Here is a 14,196-nt window from a genome sequence, read left to right as displayed (position 1 = left end):
AATCCTTGAAAGAAGATGGACTAGTGGTTTTTGGAATAAGAGCAAGCACAATTTGGTTAAGTAGATGATCAAGGTTCCCACCAGAAAAAAAAACATGTTGGATCAATGCAATAAACCGAAGAACCCATAATATCCCAGTGTTTTTGGTAGAAATGAGCGTGGAGCCCATTAACACCAGGAGACTTGAGAGGAGCCATAGAGAAGATCGCATCTTTAATTTCCATCGGATCGAGACATCGATCAAGAGACTGAATGTTGTTCATAGGGAGGCCAGGGAAGAGGCCAGAAATTAGAAGCTTGCCATTGACATTCTCATCAGCAATGTACAAATGCTGGAAAAACCGAATAGCTTCGTTGCAAAGAACATTAGTGTCGGAACACCAATCTCCCGAGCTCAGTTGTAGAGTGAAGATGCGATTAGTTCTTCTTTGGATGATGGCCTTCTTGTAGAAGTAGGAACTATTTCTATCACCTATATTAATCTAATCTGAGCGAGACTTTTGCTTCCATATAATTTCTTCCTGGTCGAGAATAGACACAAGATCAAGTAGGAGTTGGCCTTCGAGCCAAGCAATATAAAATTTGACGTTGGTCTAAACAACGTTGAATGCCCCGAAGAAGCGCCATAAGTCACTTTCTATAAGAGAGGGAGCCAAAATAGTGCGGTTTCAAATGGTCGCAACTTCATAGAAATTATGGATGATGTCAATGATGGCAAGGGAGGAGTCCCAATTGTTGGATGAATTGACGAAAATCCTTGTGAAGCAACCAACCAGCAAAGTAACAAACATGTCGTTGTTGGTTCCTATCAGGATTGTCATAACGTCTCCTAGGGATCCGTTAGACTTGAAAATTTTAATTTTGGTTTTCGGGGAAGGTGATGGAATGTAATTTGAAAAACATTTTGATTTGGAGTCGCCACCAATATTTAAGTTAGGTAGGTTGGAAACCTTAAACGAAAAAATGGTCTACATTTTATCAAAGATTCGCTTTTAAGGATTCTGGAGTCGACTACGTGTGGAGAAGGGTGAACCCCCCACAACGCACAAATTTTGGTACCTAAATGATTATATGTTGTTTAAATATTGGAAATTACAAACTCGAAAATATATTTAAATTACGATCCTTTTATTAATTTGATTTTATTCAGAAAGTGTCAATTTTTTTGTGTGAACAATCTTCGGGGAAAACACTTCCTTTGTAGTTATGAGACTTTCCCATAAATTCCCCTTACAAAAAGACATTGTTCGTAATTTTCGTAAAGTTAAAATACCATAAAATAAAACAAAATAAAATGAAAAGCGGTGGAAAAATAATCTAAATAAATAAACGTTGAACAAATAAAATTATCTAATATAAAACAACATTTGTGTGAAAAATCCTCGAAAAGACATCTTCCCTTTAGTTGGGAGAAGTCTTCGTAGATTTCCCTCATAATAAAATTTCTCATTTACATATAATTACAAAATATGTAAAACAAATACATATGTAAAAAGAATCAATCATAACAAAAAAATATTACATATCAAATTACAAATAATGAAAACAATAAATAATCATATTCTATTTAAAAGGACCAAAATAGCAAAAAAAGAAACTTAAGGGACTAAAATAGCAAAAATAGAAATTGAAGGGACTAAAATAGCAAAACTAAAACATAAGGGATTAAAATAGCATACATAGAAATTTAAAGGACTAAAATAGAAAAAATAGACATTTAAGAGACTAAATTCACAAAATAGAAACTTAAGGGACTAAAATAGTAAAATAGTCATTCAAAGGACTAAAATAGCAAAAAAACTTAAGGGACTAAAACATAAATCAAATAAACCAGATTCCCAAAATCGAAAATACTAAATAATACAAGTACAAGAAATGAAATAACCCCTAAACATATTAAGGACTAAAATAAAATAACCAGAAATATGGAAGACTAAACAAAAATTAATCATAAATATAACAATATTAAACAGTGACCAAATTGAGACATGCATAAATCACAAGGTCTAAACATCAATAACCTAAATAAACAGTGACTAAAAATACATCAGGAAGATATTATGGACCAAATAAGCAAATTACCCTTTCATATAATAAATAAAGGACTAAAAAATAAGGAAATGAAAACATACATACCATATTCAAGATTTAAACCGAAGTACAGAGTCAGTGATCAAAATATAAACTTTATAAAAACAGAGTACAATGTTGAAATTTACAAAATATTAATAATACATTGCAAAGTGACCAAGATACAAACTTTACAAATTCGGGGCATGAAATACAAAACAAACAAAATACAATAAGTGATCATAATATAAATCTACAAAACAAGGAAGCCCCAATATTTAATTTACCCATACACTGAAATATCCTCCCATATCCTTCTTAAAACTGTGTCGTTTAGGACCTTGTATATAAGGCCGACCGAACAACCTTAGCTCGGTAAGATCCCCATATGCTCACATTCTCTCTCCATCTTCAAAACCGAAAACCCACAAAGCTCTCTCTTCTTCTCCACCACTCTCTCTCTTCATCCTCCGCCTCTCTATCTTCTTCTTCAGCATCGAATAAAAGCCCCAACTCCCCGGCCACTGTATATCGATGGCTACGGGGAGTAACCCATACCCAGAAAAGGTTCTCTCTTCCCTCTAGCTTCCTTTCACCCCTAAAGCTAACCTCTTCGATAACCTAAACCCAGAGAAATCCTAACTAGACCTAGAAAAGAGAAAGGCTTTACCTTCGATGAGGGATAGGTTAGCTCCGATGAAAGCTCTATGGTCGGATCTTTAAGGTTCGTTCCTCTTTTCTTTTTTTGGTTTTCTTTGTGTTTGCTCTTTGGTTTTTCTTTTCTAGGCTTTTTTCTTTCTAATTTCTCCCTTTTTTCTGTGTTTGACTACGTTTCACTTAATCCCTCTGTCTCTTTTCTTTTAAAACCCCTCTCTCTCTATATCTGATTTGATTATTTGAGTTCCGAAAATAGGGGTATGAGTGCCCTATTATGGTTTATTGATATGGTAGATATCCTCGGGATATCTTTGGCTTTTTTTATTTGTTTATTGTCATTTATTCACTGTTGAAACGGATCTTCTGTCACCCTAGATGAAACGACGGCATCAGAGACAGTCGGTGACAGCAACAATAATCACATCAGCGGCATCAAATGTACTAGGGTTAAAATCCTAAATTTCCTGAGTGATTTGGACCGTTGGATGGGTCCAGATCCATGGGTTGAAGTTGTGTGGCGCCATCAGAAACCCTAATATGTTTAGAGTTTCAATAAGTCGGGTCGGATCAGGTCTCTAGATTGTAGCAGGGTTGGGTCGGATATGGGTTCTGGGTCTTGTAATTGGGCTGAACCGGGCTTGAGTGGGTTAGTCTGGTAATGGTCTTGGGCTCCAGATTAGGCTTGAAAAATGTAATATATATATATATATATATATATATAAGTAAATAATAATAATAAAATAAAAAAGACTCGGACAAAAAGGTATCTACAAGGATATTGACCAATAGATAAGAGGGGGTGATGATCGGATTTCATTCTCTAAAGGTGTTGAACCATCGTGTTGAGATGAGCTTCAACCCAGTGATTATTACATAAACAACGGTCAAGGCGAACAACACAGTTACCACTATACCAAGTGAAGTCCGGACTTTGATAGGTAAGATCATGGAGGCTCGAGTTATAAATCACACTAATAAAATTTCTAGCAGATGGAGAACCAATACAGCCCCTACGATCATCAGGAGACGAGGCGACATTGAAGTCACTCAGAACTATCCAAGGAACTGTGATATGATTTGAGAGGAACCGAAGATAAGACCTAAGAGCATTTCGCTTGGCCCGAGTAGGACTTACATATATGAAAGTAGCAAGGGTAGACCAATTGGAGACATTGCTTAGAATACAACAATGAACCAGCTGAAAGTGGCTAAAGAGAACCTCCACATGAACATGATCAAACCAACAAATCCAGATGCCTTTAGAGAAACCATCAGCTTCGACTCTAAAGAAATTAGGAATATTAAGAGAAGCAATAACTTTTTCAGCATTGGCATTGCTAATACGAGTTTCGCCAATCACATCCGGAGAATGATCACGAATGTACTGGCAAGCAACACGAACAAAATTTTGGTGACCACAACCTTGAGCGTTCCACATGAATATCTTGAGATTCATAGATAAACAGTGAGGAAAGAAAGAAAAACCAAAACAGTTATTTAACCATGGCCTCAAGGTCGTTTCGAACTTGAGTACCCATAGCAACGACCACAAGAATATTAGGATTATCACCATCATGAAGTTAACAGCATGGTGCTGGTTAGGATCTAAGTTCTCACCCGATTTAGTACGAGCAAGTTTTGCATATGAGGTCTCTACATGAAAAGTGGAGGGACGTGCACCTTGCATGGGATTTTTAGAAACAGAAAGCTAAGGCTTGGCAAGTTTGGCTCCAATCATGGTAGGATTCTTTAAACTAACAAAAATAGACTTTAATGGGGACCACAGCTTTACCTTTGGATTTAGCCTTTTCTAAGGCTTGATTTCTACGAACAGGATTCATGTCTTCATTAACCCGATAGATTGTAGGGTCACATAGAGGAGCAGAGACTTAAGGCCTGGATCTTTGGTAATCTCCTTAGAATCTGGGACTTGATCCTGATCAGAGATCTCCTCCTCGAAAATAGGATTCAATTACGATGTAATTTGAGTAGAATACTTCAAGGCAGATTTTGCTTGCTTGGTTGACTGTGAAACTCGCTTCTTTCTTTCGGCAAGCATCCATGGCCCAAAAGCTTCATCCGATGCTAGGCTGGCGGTTGCCGAAGCGTGTGGAGGAGAGATATTATCAGACGTTGATTACGTTTTTTCCCGAGAATGAACCTGTGGACAAAAATCCTTGGTATGACCATAAGTACCACAATGAAAACAAAAAGATGGTAAAGATTCATATTCAATTATTTGGAGCCGACCGTTAATAAGAAGCTTAGAGATTAAAGGACGACAGAGATTGAGGCTAACCTCCAAGCGGGCAAAGCGATCTCGACAGTCGTTATCAGTTTGAAAGTCTATCTTGACCACTGAACCAATCTGGTTACCAATAGCTTCAATGAAACTCCTCCTGTAGAACGTAACTGGCAGACCTGGTAAGCGAATTCACATCATGAGACGACTAGGAAAAGCTTGAGAAGACTGGAAATCAACCGACCACTGTTCAACAGTTAAGTAATGAGTAATGACCAAAGATGGTCCAAGGACCTTTCTTCAACACTTTAAGGTAATCTCTCTGGTCATTAAATTTCTCGAGAAAGAAATCATTCTCAATGTCAATGAGTTTAAGAGGATGCGATGGTTTCCAAATACAATAGATTCGATTGTGGAGGGTGTTGTAACCAATACAACGACCAAGGACTTTCACAACAAGCGTTAAATCTATACTTTTGATGGTGAGATTTTGTACTCGTTTTGAGAAATAAATGGTCGGAATACCATCCGAAAGGATGACAGTGATATCTTCATCAAGCAGTTAAGTATCGTCATCATCGAGCTCATGACTCTTGGAAGCGTGAGTGGACTCGCTAGAACCAGTGACGATATCTTTGTATAAGACAATTGTACGGGGGCCGTCGTAATCCATCTGTGTAGGAAGATCAAAAGGATCAACAGTAGGATCTGGAGGGTATTCTCCTCTTCGTTGTTGCTTTATAGTATCGAAATGTTGTCGTTTTGTTTTATCATTCATAGAAAACGTCAATGATCTTCCGTTGAGATAATTTCGTCAAATTTCAAATGAAATATTAGTAAAATCTTTGAAGAAAAAAATTGAATCATCCAATGTACCCTCTAGACCAAAGTCTTAACCACTCTATAGAGACACCTCAGTGTCAAACTCCATTAGAGAGTGTATTCTACCTTAGATTTTACCACCTTATGACATTGTCTCTATGAAAAGAAACAATTATTATACCTCCTCCACAAATCTCATTAAACTATACCTCTTGACTATCATATCCCCGAAATTTCTCAAAATCTCAAAAAATCCACAACCTAAATATTATCGTTAACAAATATAAATCATTTTCCCATTATACATATTTTCCCTTTTTTTACAAAATTAAAAGAAAAGATAAAATATAATAAATAAAGGACATAAATTATCATATAAAAAAATTAAAATACTAAAACATCTCGAATTTTACGGGCAAGAATAAAAAGAATTAAATTCCTAATAAAAACCCCATTTTTCCTTAAAAAAAACCTTTGTAATTGTAGAGTTGTAACCGATGCAAAAATTTTGGCAAGATACTATCAATCCATGGAACCAAAAGTGGGATCCACCCAAGCAATATCTGGTGAGTAGGTCCCACTATCCAAACCCGAACAAAGACCGACCCGACTCGGTCGTGCCACTTCACGGAACTCAAAGAAATCCTAGCTCGACACGTCAAGATAAATCCCACCCCTCTTTTAAATCAAAATCCCATCTCACGCTTAACAACACTCTCTCCTTTCTCTCTGTGGGGTCGCCTCTAAACCTACTGTGAGCTCTCCGATGACTTCTGAAATGGCGTTTCAAAAATACTCCGCCACCTCTAAACGGAGCAACTCTAATGGTGACACGGTAGTCGCCGACGAGTCGACTCCCAAGACCCAATTCGCTCTCCCTAATCGCAAAACCGGTTCTTTGAGTTCTAAAGATCGTCACACCAAAGTGAATGGCCGTAGCCGTCGTGTTCGGATGCCGGCGCTTTGTGCAGCTCGGATCTTTCAACTGACTCTAGAACTCGGCCATCGCTCCGATGGTGAGACCATCGAGTGGTTGCTCCGTCAAGCTGAGCCTTCTATCATAGCTGCCACCGGGTCCGGCACCGCTCCTGCAGCCCATGAAATCTCTTGTGCTTCCGGACCCATTACCGCTTCTTCGCCTTCGGAATCTTGTCAACTTCACCCGAGTGGGGTTGGTAGCGGCGGCGGCGTTGCGGGAATGTATGCCTTGACGGCACCACAGGCGCCGAGTTACCGGTTGGACATGTGCCAACCTCTTGGGTTCCAGTATTCAACTGCTGGAAGAAATGGGTATCAACACATGCCATTTACTGCATTACTGTTGCAGCCGCCGTTGGCGGAGGTGGAGAAAGAGCATCAGGAGGAGGAAGAAGATATTAGGAATCAAGAGTAGAGATCCCAAAGTAAAGCCATTAGCTACATATATAATGTATTATCGGGTAGTATTTTGAATGGTATCCTTTTGGTTGTAAATAAAATGCTGAAAAAGGAGAAAAATGAACCCACCATCGATAAAATCCATGAGCATTTTTCAAAGAATGAGTTCAACCATCGTTGTGCAGACCAAAAATGAATCAATAAAGACAAGCTATTGATAACAGCTGTTTTTATCTTTCACTTTATTTCATGCATGACCAAATTGAACAATGTTTTGTTTCTCTTTACAATACAACTGTTAAGTAGTAGTAGTAGTAGTAGATGCTATGGCATGGAAGCTTGGCTTATCTTTGTTGTGTTAGTTCCCAAAAGTCCACCATTTTTTCTTCCTTGGAACCTCGGCTGAGGGATGATCTGCAACCATGAACACAGCAATGTTTAAGGAATGATTCTTGAACCAGGAACAAGCGAACCTCTTTTTTATTTCAAGTAGGGTTAGAGATTTTTTTTAATAATATAGGGGTGATTATAAGATAATAATATTTGTTAAGAATATTTCTTAGCTACTAATAACGCACACATCTTGACAGACAAACATCTAAGGAGTGTTGTTCTCCCTTTTACCACGAAGGATCAGGGTCGCTCAATGATTATAGGTAGGGCTAGACACTAAACAAAGAGGAAAGGGTCAAATGATCACCTCCTTGGCAATAGATTGAGTTGTAGTGAACTTCGGCCCAAAAACTCAAGAAAATGACTGCATCAGTAACATCAGAACTCGTTAGTCTTACCACATACAGAGTTTATTCATTCATGTTATTATTTCTATAACTATCTTTTTGGTTTTGCAAAACAAATGCAGTTTGGAAACTAAGAAAACAATACATTTGGAAGAAAATAACAACAGGAAAATAAAGAGGTATGCTTGCAGGAGAAGCACAGGGTGGAAATCTTACCGCCTTTCGACTTCCAGAAGTTCGGAAGAATCTCAATGTAACATGTGTCCTTAAAGGAAGTCATGACAATAATTTTCAAACCATACTGCCAAAAAAATGTAAAGTGTTTGCTAGTTTAGACATTGAAAAATGCATGGATCCTTGATCATAAGTGAATCAAAAGAAAAAAGGGCTCTCCACTTGGGAAAAACACATGGTATCATGATATTTACTCTATTTCTTCACTTATTTAGAAACTGAACGAAAATGTTCTTGGAATTACATTCAGGCAACTAAAAAGATATTAAATCGCGTAGGCTAAGAATGAGGAGAAATATCCATTTGCAAGAAATGAACCAATAAACAAAACAAAAATCAACAATCGCAAATAAATTTATGGTTCTTCCAAAGAACGTGTTTGCTAACTTTATAATGCATACCGCATCTGCAGCTGCCTGCAATGTAACGTGATCACCCCACTCGCCGCTCCTGAAATCATTCATAAAGAGTGTTAACATAGATATGCTTTGCCCAAAAGCTCGAAATATAAGTAGCAAGAAAAGAAAAATTAAATACTTTGACATCTTCTTCAAATAGTCAGCATAATCCATGGGGACATATCCTTCATATGCCTCTGGGTTAGATTTAAGCTGGCAAAACAAGCTACTATTAGTTAGCTACAGCAGCACCGATATATTCATTATAGCTTAATAAACAAACTTAATGTTGTGTAAGCCAGCAATTTATTGCGGGACAACAAACCTGATTCACAATTTGCCGTCTCACATATTTGTGATTATCAGGTGTATGATATAATTGATGCGAGAGTGCACGGAACTGAAAAAGCAAAAAAATTGACCATAAATATTACAGCCGAAACGCGGAATTCAAACCAGAAACAAAAGAGAGCACACCTGACAATTGCCATCTCCTTGAACCTTGAGCTCAGCAAAACCGTATAGCTGCAATCTGGATAGAAAAAGAAATATATTAAGCATTAACCTTATGTAGCTGATAAAACCGAATTAACAAGCCAATCAACAACACCTTTCATGAGGGAAAAAACCTAGATGTATTTCTTATTCATGTTGCTCAAAGCCTCAAAATAAATTTTAACTTTTAAGAAATGAGAAAAGGAAAACAATACAAATAATACCTGCTCAACAACCTTTCATGATCAGACATTGCTTCATCAATTGATGGTATTTCACCATTGATTCTAGGGACATGCTGAAACAAACAGATTTAAATACATCTGAAGAAAATGGGAGAGATGCAGAGTCATATGCATCAATACAGATTAACATCTATTAAAAATTTTAACTCCAAAACAGAACATCACATGTATGACATAAAAGTAAATATTAGAGAAAAATGGAACTTCTAAGGTAAACTTACAGGAATAGGAATCATTTGATTAAACCTCTTGCCTACTTCCTCATCATCGAGTAAATAACCCTCTGTTAGCTCCAAAGAGCCAGAAAAATCCTCTGAATCATTGGGGCTAGAGCAGGAACTATGTGGCACCAAATCGTCAGATTCATCCTGGCCATATTCATAGCCTGCAAGTTGTGTCAAATTAACTACTAAACAACAATAAGCAGATAAATACCTTAAAAGAAATAAATAGGCAGGAAAACCTTCGAGCTACCTGAATAATAGTATGTTGTTGATGGAGTATGCCAATCATGGTGTTCACTGGATGATTGTGATTGCTCTTCCCCAGCATGAGAAAATTCTGATGCTTCTGCCACTGCAAGATGTGAGAATTCTTCCTGAAGGGTACGAGCGATGACCTCGTCATTCTCTATCTGGCTGCTTTGTGTATCAGTATGACCTCTATAATAGTGAGTGTGATGATGATAGATGTCTCCAGCATCATGCTGCACCATGTCACTACTATATGCACAATGGTAAAAAGGGTCACCCCCGAGAACCCAATGCACAAAATCTGAATCTTGCTGATACATAGTCATCAACTTCAAGTAATATTCCACTTAAAGAAACCTGATCGCCGCCTGTACAAACAACTCTCAATTAGATTTTTGTTCACGCATGAAAAGTAATTCAATATCCAGAATCCAGGTTCCATGAATGAAGAAACAACTCATATAAACTGCAATTACCCTGGAAAATCAAGGGATCTGCTTCAAGCATCAAATTAAGATACTCCAGAAATATATTCTTATTATGGCAGGTTAGTTTACCAGCCTAGAGAAACATTGATCTTTTAAATAATATTTGTTTTTATAAAAAACTTAATCTTCACTGAAGTTGAGCAATTGATCAAGTTGATTTATGCCTTGTTCAAGAATTGTCAAACTACTTGAAAATCAATTACCTACATGACACCATGTTCTTCACTTAACTACTATTATTAATACTAAAAATTGAAAGTTTGTCAAAATAAATCCTTGAAAAAATATAGTTAAAACCAATTAAAATTAGTATAAAAAAGAAACTAAAAATGATTTTAATAAACAAATGATGAGTTATCAGTTTACTTCAATCCAAGGATACTTGCTCCTGCATATACCATTACTAAAGTGAGCATCATTCCTTATGAGTTAAGAATCCAGATAACCTAGTCTAAAAAGAAGGCAACAAAAGAAGTATAAAAAGATAGTTTTAGCTTTTCAGACTAAACCCTAAATTGGAATCAACTTTATCAAAAGCCAAAACCAATATTAGATTTTAAAGACTAAAGTTTGTTTTAATGGAATTCCATCATACCACAGAATAAGCTCGCCACAGGCATCTAAATTTATTTGAGGAATCAATTGTATTACCTCCTAAAGTTCAATAAAAGGAAAAGGGGAAGAAAACCCTTACTTGTCAACAGTCAAATTAGATAAACCCGATTTCTTTTCTTTTTTACCCCTTTGGCCTAGATTCTCATTCAATCGTAATATCCTCCACATAGAATTTCATTCCCAATAAAATAATGAATCTAATGGCTAAAACTTATGTTGATTCTCTATTTACTCTCTTATCCATGCCTAGACATGTTTTGCATTTCTCCACCAAAACAAAACCATGGAATCAAAAATCCAATTCTTAGCAGGGAAAAGCATACAAAAATTCAATCAAAACCTAAGCTTTAACATTAAGCAACTTCAAAAACAAAAAGGAAAAAACACCCATAATTCAGAAAACAGTAATGAACAGTAACAATCAATCAAAACCCAGAAATGTATGATCATTCCCAAGTCAAATTCAATCAAAACAAGATTAGAAAATATGGAATTTATAAGCACTCACCAAAACCAGAAAAGCTTGAAACCTTGGATTCCAGAGAAGAAACCAAGAAAGAAAGAAAACAATGAAGTTTTGTTGTATTAATGGAGTGCACTAGACACATAAGATAACGATCAAACGTTGAAATGTTTTGAAAACCCAAAAAAAAATAGAATAGAAAAAACCAATAAAACTCACGTACTTGTAGAATAAGCTGTTTCCCGCGGATGCTGATTAAAACCACGATCACGCGTCCGTTGTACACGGACTCCCCTCTTACCGTTGGATCCTCCAAACAAGCGGACATGATTTTTCCTTTTTATTATTACATTTTCAATTTATTTAAATTCTGAGGCGAGTAATTTAGTTTTTGATTGAGAAGAGAATACTATGAAAAGCGAAGGGTTCGACATGAGAAAAGCTAGGAGATCTACGGCTGTAAGTCTAGTCCTATGAAATGACGTTTCTGACCTTGGCATTGAAACAATTTTACCGAATCCGCCATCAGCTTAGGAGTTCCGAAGTATTAATATAATAACAATTTAAACAGCGGCATGAATAATAATAGTCTTGAAAATTGCCGCCACCAAAGAAATAATTAACTTTGGGTGTTGAATTTCATGGTTGGCCTTGGCCTAGGGTACAACAACAGGTCGCAGTGCACATTTAATGACCGTCCAAATTATATGTACCACTTCTCATTTTTAAATCGTCACCAAATTAAGATCCATTCATCCATAGCTGTACTATGCAATATACTATATTTACATAGTATTGTTATTATAATGTAAAACTATGTCTCTTTCATTAGATAATATTTTAATGAATAAAATATATAAATAATCTTCTAATTATAGAAGGTTGTTTTATTAAGTATATTAATTATTAAAATTTATAAAATTATCGTTGATTATATGATATCGTCTTTTTTAATCTTTCAACTATTAAAAATTATAAAATAACCACCGACTATTTACATGTTTCAATATCGTCCTTTCTGTTAAGAAATTGACGTCAATATGTGTTGGACGTTAACAATTTGATTATAATATGATAAACTATGATCTTAAATCTGAAACGACTATTATATCTTAGTCAACATGTTAATTTCCAAGTCAGACTATCAATGCTAATTTTCAACTCAAACTATCATCATTTTTTAATGAAAAAAGTGAGTTTGGAACATATGAATAATTGAGGGGTCATTTTAAAACTTTTAATAATCAAGGGAATCAACAAAGTAATATCCTATATTCGGAGAACTATTTTGTAACTTTTAATAGTAAAGGACTCAATAAAGTAATATCCTATAGTTAGGTGACTATTTATATACTTTACTCTATTTTAATATGCATGAACCCATCAAGTACACTCAGTGGTTAAGAAGCAATATTATTCTCCCTTCAGGTCTTGGGTTCAAACAATTACATTTGTAAGACATGTGTACGTTCTTTTAACGGATAAGAAAGATTCTGAACATATATTACTCTTATAATCACCTTAATTATTAAAATAAATTAATATGCATTCATACAAAAGATTATCATAGAGCCTTTTCACATCTATGTTCAGAGAGCAGTCTGATACATAGTAGTAAAGGAGACAATATATTGCTCATCTATGTACTTGTGTAAGAAGTTTCACTGCATTGCTATGTCAGTTTCAAGCTACAACCTTTACAACTCTATTGAGGCGTTTTTCAAGTTATACAAGTTACCTGCTGTTAACATGTTCTTATGAGCATTGGAGTCCATGACCAAACAAACTTTTCACTTCTGAAATCTATAGCCCTTCGTTTACGTTCTCTTGAAGTTTCAGTAGAGACATCCTTCAATGGTGGTTCCGGATTTCCGAATCCTGTTGCCTCCACGATCTGGTTCACGATTTTTAACACCTCGCTCATCTTGGGGCTTGACTTTGGGTTTCTGACTAAGCATCTGTTGGCCACAACCGCTAGCCTTTGCGCTGACATGAGTTGGTATTTCCCGTTCAGTCTAAGGTCCAATATCAACTGGAATTTCTTATCAGATAGGTATGGTTTAACCCATTGCAAGAGGTTTTGCTCATTCTTGGGTTTGCTTTTGTCTAAGGGGCGCCTGCCCATAATGAGTTCATAGAGGAAGACCCCATAGCTCCTCAGATCGATCTTAGATGTCAAATGTCCCGTCTGGGTGTATTCAGGAGCCGCATATCCCATTGTTCCAACAACCTATTGAAGATCACCAATTTGATGCATGTAAGGATTGATGAACAAATATTGAAGTACTATCAAGAAATTTTGACTGCACAAACTGAACACTTAACACCTAACAAAGAATTAAAGCCATTTGTTCCTCGAGTGGGTTGAGATTACCCTGACTGTGTTTTCGGTTACCTTGAGATTACCCTGGTTGTGTTTTCGATTACCGAAGGACAACCTTCTTTTATCTTAAAAAGGATGAAGCCATCCATTTGTTTCAGGTATGCTCTGAAGGCAAATACAACAACATCTAAACTAATCCAATAACATTTGATTCATGAAAAATAGAAAATTTTTGGAGGTTTTAACCATTAAGAAACCTACTAGAGATGAAAAGAAAATTCAAAGTGAACACAAAATAAAAGGAACATACCGCTGTTGAGATATGAGATAATCCTTCTGAAGGACCCAACCTAGCTAATCAAAAGTCTGACAGCTTCGCATTCCATTGCTAGTCTAGAAGGATATTAGATGATTTAAAATCCCTGAAGATGATACATGCACCACACGCCCTAAAGCTAAGGATGATGAATTTACTATACCACTTGGCCCTATCACACGAGGTCGGGCCAAACTTCTTAAAGACAAGCTTCAAATCGTAGTTCAAACATTCATCC

At 36.3% G+C, this 14,196-nt stretch overlaps 3 protein-coding genes across 3 annotated transcripts; 1 reads left to right on the top strand and 2 right to left on the bottom strand.

Annotated features, from left to right (window-relative positions):
- The first annotated feature begins 6,509 nt into the window (after positions 1 to 6,509).
- LOC120214223 (transcription factor TCP11-like) lies at positions 6,510 to 7,304 on the top strand. Its single transcript, XM_039212170.1, has one exon. It carries the CDS (start codon positions 6,558 to 6,560, stop codon positions 7,182 to 7,184), a length of 627 nt encoding a protein of 208 aa, XP_039068101.1. The 5' UTR covers positions 6,510 to 6,557; the 3' UTR covers positions 7,185 to 7,304.
- A 78-nt stretch (positions 7,305 to 7,382) lies between these two features.
- LOC120214222 (OVARIAN TUMOR DOMAIN-containing deubiquitinating enzyme 10-like) lies at positions 7,383 to 11,463 on the bottom strand. The gene is made up of 11 exons (XM_039212169.1): positions 11,365 to 11,463; positions 9,755 to 10,121; positions 9,502 to 9,665; positions 9,260 to 9,333; positions 9,018 to 9,072; positions 8,866 to 8,940; positions 8,680 to 8,753; positions 8,544 to 8,592; positions 8,125 to 8,209; positions 7,869 to 7,925; positions 7,383 to 7,582 (listed from the first exon to the last, which is right to left on the bottom strand). Exons 2-11 carry the CDS (start codon positions 10,077 to 10,079, stop codon positions 7,527 to 7,529), a joined length of 1,014 nt encoding a protein of 337 aa, XP_039068100.1. The 5' UTR covers positions 10,080 to 10,121; positions 11,365 to 11,463; the 3' UTR covers positions 7,383 to 7,526.
- Positions 11,464 to 13,063: 1,600 nt separating this feature from the next.
- LOC120214229 (serine/threonine-protein kinase PCRK1-like) lies at positions 13,064 to 13,537 on the bottom strand. Its single transcript, XM_039212183.1, has one exon. The coding sequence runs from the start codon at positions 13,535 to 13,537 to the stop codon at positions 13,064 to 13,066; it is 474 nt and encodes a 157-aa protein (XP_039068114.1).
- Between the last annotated feature and the right edge of the window lie 659 nt (positions 13,538 to 14,196).

Source organism: Hibiscus syriacus, unplaced genomic scaffold, assembly GCF_006381635.1.
Source record: "Hibiscus syriacus cultivar Baekdansim isolate YM2019G1 unplaced genomic scaffold, ASM638163v2 tig00110056_pilon, whole genome shotgun sequence".
Classification (NCBI taxonomy): Eukaryota; Viridiplantae; Streptophyta; class Magnoliopsida; order Malvales; family Malvaceae; genus Hibiscus; species Hibiscus syriacus.
The sequence above is the reverse complement of the archived record's forward strand: the minus strand, read 5'-3'. Positions and strand labels throughout refer to the sequence as shown.

Coding starts and splice junctions, on each gene's coding strand:
- LOC120214229 (XM_039212183.1), bottom strand. CDS start 13,537: ATGGGATATGCGGCTCCTGAATACACCCAGACGGGACATTTGACATCT.
- LOC120214223 (XM_039212170.1), top strand. CDS start 6,558: ATGACTTCTGAAATGGCGTTTCAAAAATACTCCGCCACCTCTAAACGG.
- LOC120214222 (XM_039212169.1), bottom strand. CDS start 10,079: ATGACTATGTATCAGCAAGATTCAGATTTTGTGCATTGGGTTCTCGGG. Junction 9,666..9,754: donor AACAACATACTATTATTCAG/GTAGCTCGAAGG, acceptor CACAACTTGCAG/GCTATGAATATGGCCAGGAT. Junction 8,941..9,017: donor AAGGAGATGGCAATTGTCAG/GTGTGCTCTCTT, acceptor TTGCTTTTTCAG/TTCCGTGCACTCTCGCATCA.